This window comes from Erigeron canadensis, chromosome 7 (assembly GCF_010389155.1).
Source record: "Erigeron canadensis isolate Cc75 chromosome 7, C_canadensis_v1, whole genome shotgun sequence".
Lineage (NCBI taxonomy): Eukaryota > Viridiplantae > Streptophyta > Magnoliopsida > Asterales > Asteraceae > Erigeron > Erigeron canadensis.
This window is the reverse complement of record NC_057767.1, coordinates 5972465-5986766: the sequence shown is the minus strand read 5'-3', so window position 1 is coordinate 5986766 and position 14302 is coordinate 5972465. Positions and strand designations below refer to the sequence as shown.

General features: G+C 34.2%; 3 protein-coding genes across 3 annotated transcripts; all 3 read left to right on the top strand.

The window, feature by feature from the left end:
* Window positions 1-1460: 1460 nt before the first annotated feature.
* On the top strand, window positions 1461-3606 carry LOC122608039 (UDP-glycosyltransferase 85C1-like). The gene is made up of 2 exons (XM_043781121.1): window positions 1461-2084; window positions 2452-3606. Exons 1-2 carry the CDS (start codon window positions 1562-1564, stop codon window positions 3393-3395), a joined length of 1467 nt encoding a protein of 488 aa, XP_043637056.1. The 5' UTR covers window positions 1461-1561; the 3' UTR covers window positions 3396-3606.
* Window positions 3607-5436: 1830 nt separating this feature from the next.
* On the top strand, window positions 5437-7197 carry LOC122608740 (UDP-glycosyltransferase 85C1-like). The gene is made up of 2 exons (XM_043781833.1): window positions 5437-5962; window positions 6254-7197. The coding sequence occupies exons 1-2, from the start codon at window positions 5437-5439 to the stop codon at window positions 7195-7197; spliced, it is 1470 nt and encodes a 489-aa protein (XP_043637768.1).
* Window positions 7198-7475: 278 nt separating this feature from the next.
* Window positions 7476-9153, top strand: LOC122608830 (cysteine proteinase 15A-like). The gene is made up of 2 exons (XM_043781910.1): window positions 7476-7575; window positions 8897-9153. Exons 1-2 carry the CDS (start codon window positions 7476-7478, stop codon window positions 9151-9153), a joined length of 357 nt encoding a protein of 118 aa, XP_043637845.1.
* Window positions 9154-14302: the final 5149 nt, after the last annotated feature.

Genomic DNA, 14302 nt, shown 5'->3' with positions numbered 1-14302 from the left:
TGACAAAAATAGATAAGGGACAACTTAATAATATAAACCAGATGAACCATTTGTGATATTTTCTCTAATTTTTTTTAAGCAACTTGTGTGATGCATTGTTGAATATGTCAAGGTATACATCGTTTTGTTGGCAGTCAAAAGTACATAACAGACAACAATGTCCAGACAATATTGTTGATGCCACCAATGAACTATCCTACGTTGCCCCATTGGCCTCATTGACATAATCACCTCATGTAAATTAATAACTTAACTTTTTATTACTTCCTTAGGAGTTCATATCAAAATAATGGTGTAGTTTTAAAAGTATTTACCAAAATAATAGTTTTTTATATAAATATTTACCAAAATGATGTTTTTATTACTTTTGTATCATTTTCATATAAATATTTACCAAAATGGTTTGGTAGATCGAGTTAGTAAACCAAGTAAAATCTAATATTAATGATACAAAACTAATAAAAACACCAATTAATTAGTTAGTATTTTCTTGATGAAAACTCTATTTTGGTAAATATGTTTATAACTACACCCATTTGGTATATTTTTTTCATATGCACCAATCTAGAGATTAATATAATTTAGTGGCAGGGGCATGAAATTATATGAAATCTGTTACGTTTTGTTCGACACTTATGACCTCTATCATACGTATGTGACCTCTTAGAACGGATACCCGTTAATATTACATTATTACTCTAGTTTTCACGATTTGACAACTTATATGGTTCATATATGTTAACAAAAACACTGGTTGCTGGATGTAAAGGTAAGTAGATATATAATTAAACAAAAAGTTCCATACTTGTAATAAGAGGTTTTAATAGTTGAATATGTACACATAATAACGAGACAAGTTTCCTATATCTATATGTTGTATATCCCATATACTCAAAGTGGATAACAAATAACGGTTTGGTTTCATGTAGGTCCTTGTAATTCCTACTTTATATCTAAAATAATATTTATATTCTATAATTATATAGTATTTATAATGATGTTTTTAACTTTTTGTATATAATGTCTAGATACTAGCACGGTATCCGCGCGATGCGGCGATAGTCGTGGCGGCAACTGTTGGTGATGGAGCGGTGTTGAGTTGTGTATATAATTGATGTAAAGGGTTAATAAACATATTTTAAAACATAAAGGATTGATAGTGTAATTTAATCATTAAGGTTAAAGAGGTATTGAATGTAAAAGTATTTTAATGGGTATCAAGTGAAAATATTATATATTTTCAACCTTACTAAAAATAAAAAAAGATATTCTTTTTATAATATAGTATAGAAGTATCGATAAAGTTAGAAAATAAGACGAAAAGTGTCACATGTTCCTTTGCCGCTACAAATGCAACCATTTTAAAGTTGACCCGTCCGTCTGACCCGCCCATTTTTGTGCTTATATCCTCATCTGCGTCAACATTGATATAATCATCAAGTGTTATTCTTCTTTTTTTGTTTTGTTTATTTTTGATTGTTTCATTAATGAACATTTGTCTGTCTTTATAAATACAACAAGCTAGTTGCACTAGAATACATGGTAATCTAGACACAAAGAAATGGAAGCAGTAGTATCTGAAGTTGATGATCAGAAGAAGCCTCATGTGATCATCATACCATTTCCGGCACAAAGCCACATCAAGTGCATGCTGAAACTAGCCAGGGTGCTACACCACAAAGGCCTTGACATAACTTTTATCAATACCAAGTCGAACCAGAAACGCCTTCTTAAGCATGGGGGCTCTCACGGTCTCACTGGCCTTCCTGGTTTCCAATTCAAGACGGTTCCAGACGGTCTCCCTGATACTTGTGGTGACGAAACTGAACCAACTCAAACCCCAGAAGAGATTAGTTTGCACCTTTTAAACTATTTCTTTGATTCTTTTATTGATCTTGTAGACGGGCTTGAAACTCCTCCTACTTGTATTATCTGTGATGGTTGCATGACTTTCACGAACACTATTTACGCTGCCGAGAAGCTAAAGGTGCCGCTCATCCTTTACTGGACTATGGCTGCCTGTGGCTTCATGGCATATTACCTGCCAAAAGTTCTACTGGACAAAGGACTTGTCCCCCTTAAAGGTTAGTTCTTTTGTCAGAGTTTAATTGCATTGTATAGCAACTACTTACCAGGAGCCGTTTGGTTCTCAGAATGTATCTGGTGGAATTAAATTTAATTTTCTTCTTTGCCATGTTAGGTAGGTTAACATAGAAATTCTAAATTTCAATATATCAAATTCCCACAAAATTCTGGTACAAAGTGTGAAAATGATTCTGGTGTTCCTAAAATCATTTGTAAAATTTTTACAGCAAGGAGACTTTTTCTCTTGAACATTACCCTTAAATCAGAAGCAATAATAGTTATTTGCTATACGATGGCAACCAAACTAAGTTATATTCCGTATTTGATAAACATGTGAAGATAATCAAACATGTACGGTTTATGCAGATGAAAGTGATTTGACCAATGGGTATCTTGACACCTTGATAGATTGGATTCCGGGTATGGAAAAAGTCCGTTTAAGGGATCTACCCAAACTTATGCTAGCCACAAAACCTGATGATCCTGGCTTTAATTGGCTTTTGGAAACGGCTCGGAGGGCTGATCTAGTTCCACACATGATTATCCATACTTTTGACGGCTTAGAAGCAAGTCTTGTTAAAGAGGTTAAATCCATTTTTCCTAATGTCTACACGGTTGGGCCTCTGCAGTTACTTTTAAATCAGATAACAGAAAAAGAAACCAATAGCGCAAATTTAAATGGATATAGTTTATGGAAAGAAGAGCCCGAGTGTGTCCGGTGGCTGCAGTTGAAGGATCCAAATTCTGTGGTGTATGTCAACTTTGGAAGTTTGGCAACAATGTCTTTACAAGACTTGATAGAACTTGGTTGGGGACTCGTTAACAGCAACCATTACTTTCTATGGATTATACGGACTGATTTGGTTGATGGGAACCCTTCCCTTTTGCCACAAGAACTCGAGGAGGTGATTAGAAAGAGAGGCTTTATTGCAAGCTGGTGTTCACAAGAGGAGGTCTTGAACCACCCTGCAGTTGGCGGGTTCTTGACCCATGGTGGGTGGGGTTCAGTGATTGAGAGCTTGTCGGCTGGGGTACCAATGCTTTGTTGGCCATTTTCTCATGATCAGCAGGTCAATTGTAGACAAATGTGTCAGGAATGGGAGGTCGGAATGGAGATTGAGGGTACTGTGAACAGGGATGAAGTCGAGAAACTTGTAAGGGAGTTAATGGATGGAATAGAAGGTAAGCGGATGAGAAAGAAGGCTATGGAATGGAAGGAAACGGCGGAAATTGCTGCAGGTCTTAAAGGCTCGTCTTACCTAAATATTGAAAATCTTGCTCATGATATCACCATATTGTCAAGAAACTAGTTTCTCTTACTTTTTTATTGCATCTTTCTTCTTTGCTATTTAAGATCCAAAGTAACAATGGCTTCCCAATTTCAAGTTCATTAATTTCTATCTAGCTGTAGCATATCATAGAACTTGTCCAGGGTCCTAGCTAACACAATATGCTAATACTCTGCTCCTCATTCCCTGATAGTACTTTTTCGTCTATTTACTTGGTTAGCCTTTATATCAAGATTGATCTGAAGCGTTCTTGCAGTTTTTTTAAAAATTCGTTATATTTTAAGTTGGACAAGTTTGTTAGTTTCGTTGATGATATCGTTACATCTTCCGTCACAATTTCTTGATGCTCCCTTTTCTTGTTGCTGATGTTGTTACAATATTGACAGACGACTAATATTGGAAAGGGAGGGGTTTGGATACGATCCCAAGATAACCGGGTTAAACCTGTACATCTGAGACGACTAATATTCGTTTACCCGTATAATCATAAGTTGTGGGTTGAAAATTTTATATATGGATTAAAATATATGTTTATTTTTTTTCACAACATTATTCGGAATACTCTACCATCATCTTCCCCTTTGTTAGGATATTAATAATTTCTGTTGAATTCTACTTTTTTAGACTAGAGGGGCTAATATTGTAAGATGGTCTTTGGGTATTTAAACCTCAAAAGATTAATAACTTATAAACTTTTTTTTGCCTCATTTCTACCCTAGTCATTTTATGCCTTCATCCTTGCTTAAATTATTAGTTAAATTTTAACCCTTACCTCACTAGTCATAGTCACTACCACATCAGCATTATAGTAAACACTAAATTCTCATATTTATCCATTTCATTGTAATATATAATGAAAACTCATTTTCACAAAATAATTTCATTAGGTCACATATTAGATAGATTAAACAAATAAATAAGTATATATTCCAGTGAAATTGATAAATATGAGAGTTTTAGTGTTTGGTATGGAGATATATTGTAATCGATAGATTTAAGGTTAAATGGTGGAATTGTGAGTTTGGATCTAGTGTGTGTGAAAAGTTTGTTTTTGTGAGTGTTGAAGTAATTGAGAGAAAACCGGTAATAGTATAGAATTAAATTTTGTTATATGAAAAGTGTTGTTTACAAAATAAGTAGGGAAAGGGTATTTATACATTTAACTAATTATTGTTAATACCCTTCCACTATAAAAATTTTACAATTAAACACCACATAAATATATTTCTATCATATATGATATAATATAGTTTAGATAGGTATTAGAATATAAGACCAAAAGTGTTGTTCCATGCCGCTACAAATTTATCTTCACCCATCTGTCTGATCAGCCCATTAATTTCTATCCTTGTATCTTCATCAACATTGATATGGTCATCAAGTGTTATTTTTTGGGATAAAGGCTCGAATTGCCAGCAAACATTTCTTGTTATGACCAACTGCAACATGAATTTTTTTATTGGCATACTTGTCTAACAAACTTTCAAAATCATTCACATATGAGATCGTACTTTGTAATTACCTTGACGCTATCCTAACACGGGGTTATGCGGGTGTCAAAAAGGCACATGGGATCAGACGGTTCCTATCAATCTACCGTTTTTTTACTTTGTAATTACCAATAAACTTTCCATCTATTATAAAAAAAAATAGCCTCATGTTGAAATTTACATGACGAAAAATGTATAAAATACATTTAAAGATTATATTACACTATTAGTCCGTTATCTTTTAAAATATTCTCATCAACCCTTTACATCAATTATTTTTATATCATTTATCTACATCACTTGACGCCACCTCTATCATCAGCAGTCATCCCCACCACCAGACCGTCACCACCACGAACACCATCGCACTGCGCAAATACCATGCTAGTTATTGTTAAAGAATGTGAAGTAAAAAGTACGTTGAAGTGTTCATCCCTTATTTTTATCTTTTTAATTTTTCATTGTCTTCATTATTGAATACACCTATATTCTTATGACACCGGTCTCTAGTCTCTAGATATATATAACAAGCTTAGTTGAACTAAAACACTTTGTAATTTAGAGACAAAATAATGGAAGCAGTAGTGGTGTCCAAAGTTGATGATCAGAAGAAACCACATGTGATCATTATACCATATCCAGCACAAAGCCACATTAAGTGCATGCTGAAACTAGCCAGGCTGCTGCACCACAAAGGCCTTGACATAACCTTTATCAACACCAAGTCGAACCAGAGACGCCTTCTCAAGCATGGGGGCTCTCACAGTCTCACTGACCTTCCTGGTTTCCAGTTCAAAACGGTTCCAGACGGTCTCCCGGATACTTCTGATGATGGAACTGAACCAACTCAAACCCCACAAGAGCTTACTGTATACCTCTTAATCAATTTCTTTGATTCGTTTACTGATCTAGTGGCCGGGCTTGAAACTCCACCCACCTGTATTATCTGCGATGGTTTCATGACTTTCACGAAGACCATTGACGCTGCCGAGAACCTAAAGGTACCGCTCATCCTTTACTGGACTTTGGCGGCCTGTGGCTTCATGGCATATTACCAGGCAAAAGGTCTATTGGACAAAGGACTTGTCCCACTTAAAGGTTAGATTTTCTTCATGGTTAACTTGCTTTGTCTAGCAACCATTTATAAATTACACCATCTTTAACCCACTACACTAAAACTAACTTGGTTTTTATTACGTCAGTAATACACTGAATCACCTCACAAATAGTGGAAATGATTCTCTGTTGCCAGACGTCTAATCCAAATCATCTCCAAATTTTTTACAACCCTTAAATCAAAAGGGGTCGTTATTTGCTATAGGATGGTAATCAAACTAATTGATATTCGATAAACACGTGAAGATGATCAAACATGTATGCTTTATGCAGATGAAAGTGATTTGACCAATGGGTTTCTTGATACCTTGATAGATTGGATTCCAGGTATGGAAAAAATCCGTTTAAGGGATCTACCCAAAGATATCTTAGCCACAAAATCTAATGATCGTGCTTTGAATTGGCATGTGAATTCAGCTCGGAGGGCTGATAAAGTTTCACACATGATTATCCATACTTTTGATGACTTAGAAGCAAGTCTTGTTAAAGAGGTTAAAACCATTTTCGCTAATGTCTACACGGTTGGGCCTCTGCAGTTACTTATGAATCAGATAACAGAAAAAGAAACCAATAGCGGAAATTTAAATGGATATAGCTTATGGAAAGAAGAGCCCGAGTGTGTCCAGTGGCTGCAGTTGAAGGAACCGAATTCAGTGGTGTATGTCAACTTTGGAAGTTTGGCAACAATGTCTTTACAAGACTTGATAGAACTTGGTTGGGGACTCGTCAACAGCAACCATTATTTTCTATGGATTATACGGACTGATTTGGTTGATGGGAAGCCTTCCCTTCTCCCTCAAGAACTCGAGGAGATGATTACAACGAGAGGCTTTATTGCTAGCTGGTGTTCACAAGAAGAGGTCTTGAACCACCCTGCAATTGGCGGGTTCTTGACTCATGGTGGGTGGGGTTCAGTTATAGAAAGTTTGTCAGCTGGGGTACCAATGCTTTGTTGGCCTTTCTCTCATGATCAGCAGGTCAACTGTAGACAAATGTGTAAGGAGTGGGAGGTCGGAATGGAGATTGAGGGTAATGTGAAGAGGGATGATGTCGAGAAATTTGTAAGGGAGTTGATGGATGGAATAGAAGGTAAGCGGATGAGAAAGAAGGTTATGGAATGGAAGGAAATGGCAGAAATTGCTGCAGGTCTTAAAGGCTCGTCTTACTTAGATATTGAAAATCTTGCTCATGATATCACCATATTGTCAAGAAACTAGTTTCCCTTACTTTTTATTACAGCTTTCTTCATTGCTATCTAAGATTTTAAATCCAACGTAACAACGGGTTACCATATTATTGATGTTCATTTTCATCTATTCGTACCATAGAATATGCTAGCTAGCAGAGTATGCCAATCTTCTGCTCCTCATTTCATTATAGTAGTTTTTCCGCTATATACTTGGTTAGTCATTATATCAAGATTGATCAGAAGCACTTAATTTTAGAATTCGTCACATTTGAAGTTTTTAGTTTAATTTGTTGTTACAATCTCTTAATGCTCCCTTCACTTGTTGCTGATGTTGCTGCACATTTTGACAGGCAACTAATATCAACTGCCATTTACATACACAACCCAGTGAACATTATTCCTGATGGTACTTGCTTTAAATCGAGTAACGGCCACGGGATACTCTGGTTAGGCCATGTACATCTGTATAGAAGTAATATGACATTTGTATGTTGGACAAGATTTTCTGAATAATTCTTATTTTGTTTTTTAATCAACATTATTTACATTCCTTTAAGCAATCATTGAGTGATGCATTATTAAATATGTCAATAATAAGGACGGATGGTGATATCATAGACTTTTGCGAATCAAAAGAACATATAAGACAAGAATGTCCAGACAATATTTTTGATGCCGCCGATGAACTATCCTAGGTTGTCCCGCCTTATTGTACACGGGGTTGAGGTCTTTTTAATTTTTTCACCCTCTCAAGTTGAATTTTGTGAAAGTGAAATAGGTTGGGACTTTAGATCGATTTACTTCTTTAATCATTTTATCATAGTTATAGGACACTTAGTTTTGAAAGTATCGTTATGTTATTTATTTGAAAAAGATACATGTATCGACTCTTTAATACTAAACACGAATGCTACCAACCCACGACAATCATTACTAAAAAGTAAATAGGATTTTGCTAATGATAGCTTTTAGTGAGTGTTTTCATTAAGGTGTGTAAACATCGCGGAGCTACATGGGTGGTAGAGGTGGCCGTGGCCAACCCACCTTCCAAATTTACCCTTCTCTATTATATCACAACCTTAAAAAACCCACTAGCATTATCGTAATGACGTTATATATTTGCCCAAATTAATATAGATAGAAACCAAATTAGAGGCATTATAGCTTTGTGCCTTTGTGTTGGGTGTATAATTAGTGGTTATAATATTTTTAATATATTAATAATTGAAGATAGTGATTCAAAAAAGAAAAAATTATTGCCAGGTGTGTCATTAGGTGGAAAAAAAAAAACTTTCACTTTCCATGGCAATTCGTGGGTATTAAATCGTTGTAATAATAATTGGGAAAATTTTAATTTGCTTATATTGCAGATATGATTATCAATGTTAGAATGATAATATTAATCTTATAAATAAAATATAAAAGATACATAGATAATGTACAGCTAGCAGACTCATGTCCACGTAACTAAATAACCGATTATACTACTTATTTTTGGTATTCCAATTTGGGTCCAATTCTACTAGCGAGTCAACTCTCGCCTATATATATATATATATATATATGTTAAAACCCCTGCTTTCTCGTGAAAAATTGAATCCCCATTCATTACGTTTACAACAAAATAGAAATCGAAACTGCAAATCAAAAAATTATCGTCATGAATTCACGATTCAATATTCTTTTCGTTTTCTTCTTTCTACTTTCTGTTTTCTCGTTGGTTGCAGGCGCTAATAATGAAGATATCCTAATCCAAAAGGTGGAATGGGATGGAGAGGAATACCGCCTCCAGCACGATTTCAACGTCTTCAAGCACAAGTTTAACAAAACATACGCCTCCCCACAAGAAGAGGCTTTCAGGTTTTCCGTTTTCAAAGCCAACATGCGCCAAGCAATGCAGAGGAACAAGAATCTTGATGGATTCACTAAGTATTCAGATATGACGGCAACTGAGTTTAAGAAGTATCTAGGGCTGAGGACTTGAGGTATATCGAGAGTTATCCGATTATCAAAGATTTTGACTGAAGGGAGATCTTGGTGATATTATTGATCGATGTCAAGAATTGGGAATTCAAACATGTTAGGATTGGGACAGAGGATAGTCGATCTTTTGGATAATCAATATATGTCGATAATTTATATTCGATAACTCTAGCTACTTTATGGCATCGAATTTTAATGTTTGTACTAGTAAAGTTGTCGATAGAATATAATTAGCACAACTCATTAATTGTACGTAATTAGTGTTGGTTCGTTTTGATTTTTTTTAAAGTGGTTATCGTGTACGTATAGTATATCAATGCTTGGATATAGTAGTAATACAGTATATATTTATAAATCAAAGATTATATATAGACCGTAATCACATGTATCAATCATCGAAACAAAGACCCTCTATCCTCCGGCCTTGATATCCTGGGGCATTAATCAAGATAGCCCATGGTATTTCACTAATTTGGTTGGACTATGGACTCTTTACTCGTTCTCAGCCCATTAGAATGTCACATATCCCAGTTTAATTGTCTTATTTGTCTATATTATGTTATTCAAAGTATTAACTCCAGAGTTTCTAGACCATTGAAAATGATGTACACTTTGTAATTGCTATTATCTATATCTGTACCTACACTATAATATAAAACAAATAGCATTTATATCAAAACTTTCAACTTTCGCCATTTAACAATTTATCAAAACCATACATGTTACATCAATTACCTACACTAGTTGTCACCGCTTCTACCACCACTACCACCAATCGACACCGCCACCACCGTCACCACCTGTTACCGCCACTACTGTTACATCATCACCGCCGCACACCACCACCACTCATCACCGTCGTCATCCTTGTTCAAATAAACAAACATTTCCGTCATAGCCTCATACGGATAAATTATATTCAGTTTATCCCAAAATAATTAACTTTCATAAATCATATACTGATTAAAAAAATTTTACCCAATCATACATTTTCATTTTAGTTTATTCCCAAATAATTCACTTTCATAGATCATATAAATTTTGTGCATCCTTCATGACTTCACAAAACTTATTCCTAATTCCTATCAGTACGTCTATGTTAAAACATAAAATGCAAGATAATATTGGCATATTATTACTATATCCAATTCAATAATTAAAAGTATTTCTTGAAATATTTGTTTTCTTCTCAAACAATGTTTAATTTTGGGCGAAAAAGTAGTATAAAATAATTGAAATTTATATGAGCCGTTTAAGTTGAGGCCCTAGGGGAATTGAGGAGCAGTGTTAAAAATGGGGGGTCAAAGACATGCACTGGTCCATAAGATATGGGTCAGGGCCCACGAACTAGACAGGCCATATGCGCCTCAAAACTGCTGACCCAGACAGCTACTGTCGGGTATGTATCAAGATCAGACCACCTCTTTGTACTTATACTTCATTTCCAGTTTTGTTCCCTTCGTATTCTCACTGAAAGAATAATTTATTAAACTATTTCGTTGGGCTGATTTCACACGTAAAAGTCTAGAAGATTGTATGTTTAAATTTCGTTTAAGAAAATGTGTATCCAAAGCGTAAGCTTGTGCTAAGGTGATTTTACAACCAAAATATTTCATGTTGGAACATGGTTTAAGAAAATGTGTATCAAAGGTGGTGATTGCATGTGTTTTTTACGGGTTTTTTTTTAGAACACCAAGGGCCAGATCACAGGTATCCGGATTAGATATCATGGACCTACCCGATCCCCTCCCCCACCCGCCCCACCCCGGTAAAAGTTTCACGAAAGCCAGGACAAAATCCTGACGGGCAATCACAAGCCAAGAGTATCGAACCTGTGACCTCTTGGACAAAAGTTCGGGTGTCCAACCACTGAGGTAATTATTTGTGATTTGGGTAAGATTAAATTAACCTTAATCGATTCATTTAATGAATTCACCTCTAATCAGAACTTTTTAAGTCCCAACGTTCAATGGATTTATCAAGTAGCTAACTCCACATTGACAATTTTTCATGTCGTCTAACCGAATCCACCCATAAAGTACATATACGTTGTATAATTCTACATAAAATACATATAACTGTTATGCAAATAATGAGCATTTGTACTTTTACACACGTCCACAAAGATATAAATGAGAATGGATGCATAACCATGAAAACAGGAAAAGTACTTGGAAGCTAGTAGTTACTATACCGTTGGTCCACTTGCTTGATACATGAAACTTTGTATCCTTGCTTGTGACATAAAAGAGTCATTGCCATCAATGTATGGCTTGTTAAATCATTGCCGGTATCCCTCCACTTATCTAGCTTTTTGTAATCATACTAGTCACTTATTATTATTTCCATTTCAATAAGATTGATTCTTATTACTAGAAATTCCATCTATAAGTTAATTAACTTGTCCACATACAGGCCATATCGATAGAAACTCGAACGATCTTAGATATTTAGGCCAATATGTTTATTATTTGTTGCCCAAACAACACAACCGAATTAAAACCTAAACAACAAAGTAAAATTTTGTTTGCGTACGAGTGATGGTCAACACAACTATGGTTCAAGAAACTAATGTATGAAATGTGCACGATAACTACTCCAACACCACAAGCAAAAACCAAAGCGTATGAGCCATGGTAGTCTTATTTGGCATCGAGAATGTCCCTCAAGTTATCGAGGTTTTTTATACAATTGGTGGGTTGTGTGAATCCTAAAAGAACATTTGGATCCTCTATTCTAAAATAGATTTTTACTTCAAAATAGCACACTTAGTTTTTCATTATCTTATTCAACTGTAAAATGTTTTCGATCAACAAATTTATAAGAAAAAGTAAAAATTAAAAGGATCGCTTAATAAAACTATGATATAAACTATTAGCCACGGGGCTTTAGGTCTAAACGTCCAGTGGTGTTGATGTGGCCTATCAACCAATATGTTAGGATTCAAGTCTCATTTAAAATGTTATGATTATTGATATTGAGTTATAGTTTATCTTAAATTGTAGCTTAATTATTAGTTTTTATTAACTTGTAGCTTAACTAAAAAAAAAAATTATTTGTTTCTGTGTATTTTATAATATTTTTAGCCTTAATAATGATTTTTATTTTTAAACATTAATTACTAAATAGTTGATATTAAGTAATAATTTTTATAAAAAAGTTTCATTCTTTTGAACATTAAAGTGTGGAGCAAATGAAAAGTTAATTGTCTATATCCATTTAAATCTTTAAATACATTATTATGGTTATAACTTTTTCCCCATTCCCGTATATATTTTCTGTTTCGTTTATATATATGATATATAGTCAATGCTAAAATACTTTATTCCATCGTGTCCAATTATTATTGCATTATTTGATTCACTATTTTTCATATCAATTTTTTATATGTAAGAATAAAACAAACTTGCAATTATTCCTTTTAGTAAATATTATTGATTATTGATTAGCAAAGTTATCTTAAAATGCTCGGGTTGCACCCGGGTTATTTAGCCAGTCAACCAATATGTTAGGATTCAAGTCTCATTTAAAATAATGTAAATATTGATTGGTTTAAAATTTTTAATTACGTGTATTATCTTTGGAGAAATTATTAACAATTTAAAATTAAAAAAAAAAAAAGTTAGGGTGAAAGTCATGTTTTTATTAAAGTATCATATCAATACATTAAAATCGAAGGCAGACGAGAAACAAGTTGCTCCGTTATCACTTAAACTTTAAAGGTGAAATTTTATTAATATTCACAAATGTACAATATTTATAAGACATGGACCTATCCATATATACAATACCAAATCCTAAACAAATAGCAACAACACATGACCTCAAATACTGAAACAAATACAAGAATTTCAGATTAATGCTAGAATGGATTCAAGAAGCGTCATCTTTCACCGCTCTCTATACCCATTTGCACACATTAATCCAACAATTCTTAACAACAGAATCAAGAAGCATGCTCAGATGCTGCTACAAAGCCATAATTCTACCAGCATAAACTCCACTTTGCAGCTATACCATGCACAGCCCTTGTATTCTTGACTCTTAATGAAAGCAATTTGAACTTGACATTTTCCTTTATGATGCTGCATAAAAGCTCCTCATTCCTTTCAGTTTTCCTAAATACTCTCCTATTTTTCTCCTGCCATATAAAATAAACTGCAGCAGCTAGCACCGGTTTACTCACCACCACAACAATATTATTCTGGACATTCTTATCAGCAATAACATTAACCAATTCCTGTAGTTTATGTCCATTGCTCAGTAATGGAGCTAACTCACTCATATCTTTCTAAACCTTCTTAAAATAAGCACATTGAAAGAAAAGATGATTATGACTGTCTTCACTTTCATTACATAATGCACACTTTAAATCTGCATTCTGTTGCCACTTCCTCATCCTATCATGAGTCATCAACTTTTCTTGAATTGCCAACCATAAAATGAAGGCATGTCTAGGTATCATTTGACTGGCCACACAACATTTCTCCATTTCACCTTTGGCCAATTATGCCTTAAATCCTCCCAAGCTTGTTTGGTACTAAAATCAACTATTACCTCTTTATTATTTACCCATTTTACATAATCATATTTCTCATCCCGCAAAATAGGCACATTAATATTCTTCAGAAACTGAAATTTATCTACCCAATCAACAGGCCATTTCCATTCCCCATCACTCACTATCTCAGCAATCTTCAAATCATCCTTTAATCTAGCTTCATAAATCGTCCTTCTATTAATTTTGTCATACAATGGTCCTTCCTCACACCAATTGTCATAGCACACTGAAATTTTCATTCCATTACCAATTATATACTTAATATGGCCCTTAATCATATCCCTTATGTCAAACATAGTTTTCCACCCCCAACTATCTTGCTCCGTTACTACTTTTGTATAGCAAAACTAAGACGTTGAAGGACACATTTAGTTGTGAATATGTTTTGTAGTTTTTTATTTTTAGTTTTTAATTTTTTTTAAAAGAAGAGTTTTTCAATACAACATTAAAAACCAAAAAATATTAAACATGTTCATTTCCTCATAAATGATAAAAGAATATTTTAACGAGATATTAGAATAGTAAATCTAGGATTATCGAAAGATCCGACAACAATAAAAGGATCCGTCCATATTCCACTTGTACTTGT

What these genes read in the sequence shown, in the direction of transcription:
- LOC122608039 (XM_043781121.1), top strand. Translation starts at nt 1,562, where the DNA reads ATGGAAGCAGTAGTATCTGAAGTTGATGATCAGAAGAAGCCTCATGTG. An exon ending in AGGACTTGTCCCCCTTAAAG is followed by an intron (nt 2,085 to 2,451) that starts GTTAGTTCTTTT and finishes CGGTTTATGCAG; the next exon opens with ATGAAAGTGATTTGACCAAT.
- LOC122608740 (XM_043781833.1), top strand. Translation starts at nt 5,437, where the DNA reads ATGGAAGCAGTAGTGGTGTCCAAAGTTGATGATCAGAAGAAACCACAT. An exon ending in AGGACTTGTCCCACTTAAAG is followed by an intron (nt 5,963 to 6,253) that starts GTTAGATTTTCT and finishes TGCTTTATGCAG; the next exon opens with ATGAAAGTGATTTGACCAAT.
- LOC122608830 (XM_043781910.1), top strand. Translation starts at nt 7,476, where the DNA reads ATGCTCCCTTCACTTGTTGCTGATGTTGCTGCACATTTTGACAGGCAA. An exon ending in AGTGAACATTATTCCTGATG is followed by an intron (nt 7,576 to 8,896) that starts GTACTTGCTTTA and finishes CGTTGGTTGCAG; the next exon opens with GCGCTAATAATGAAGATATC.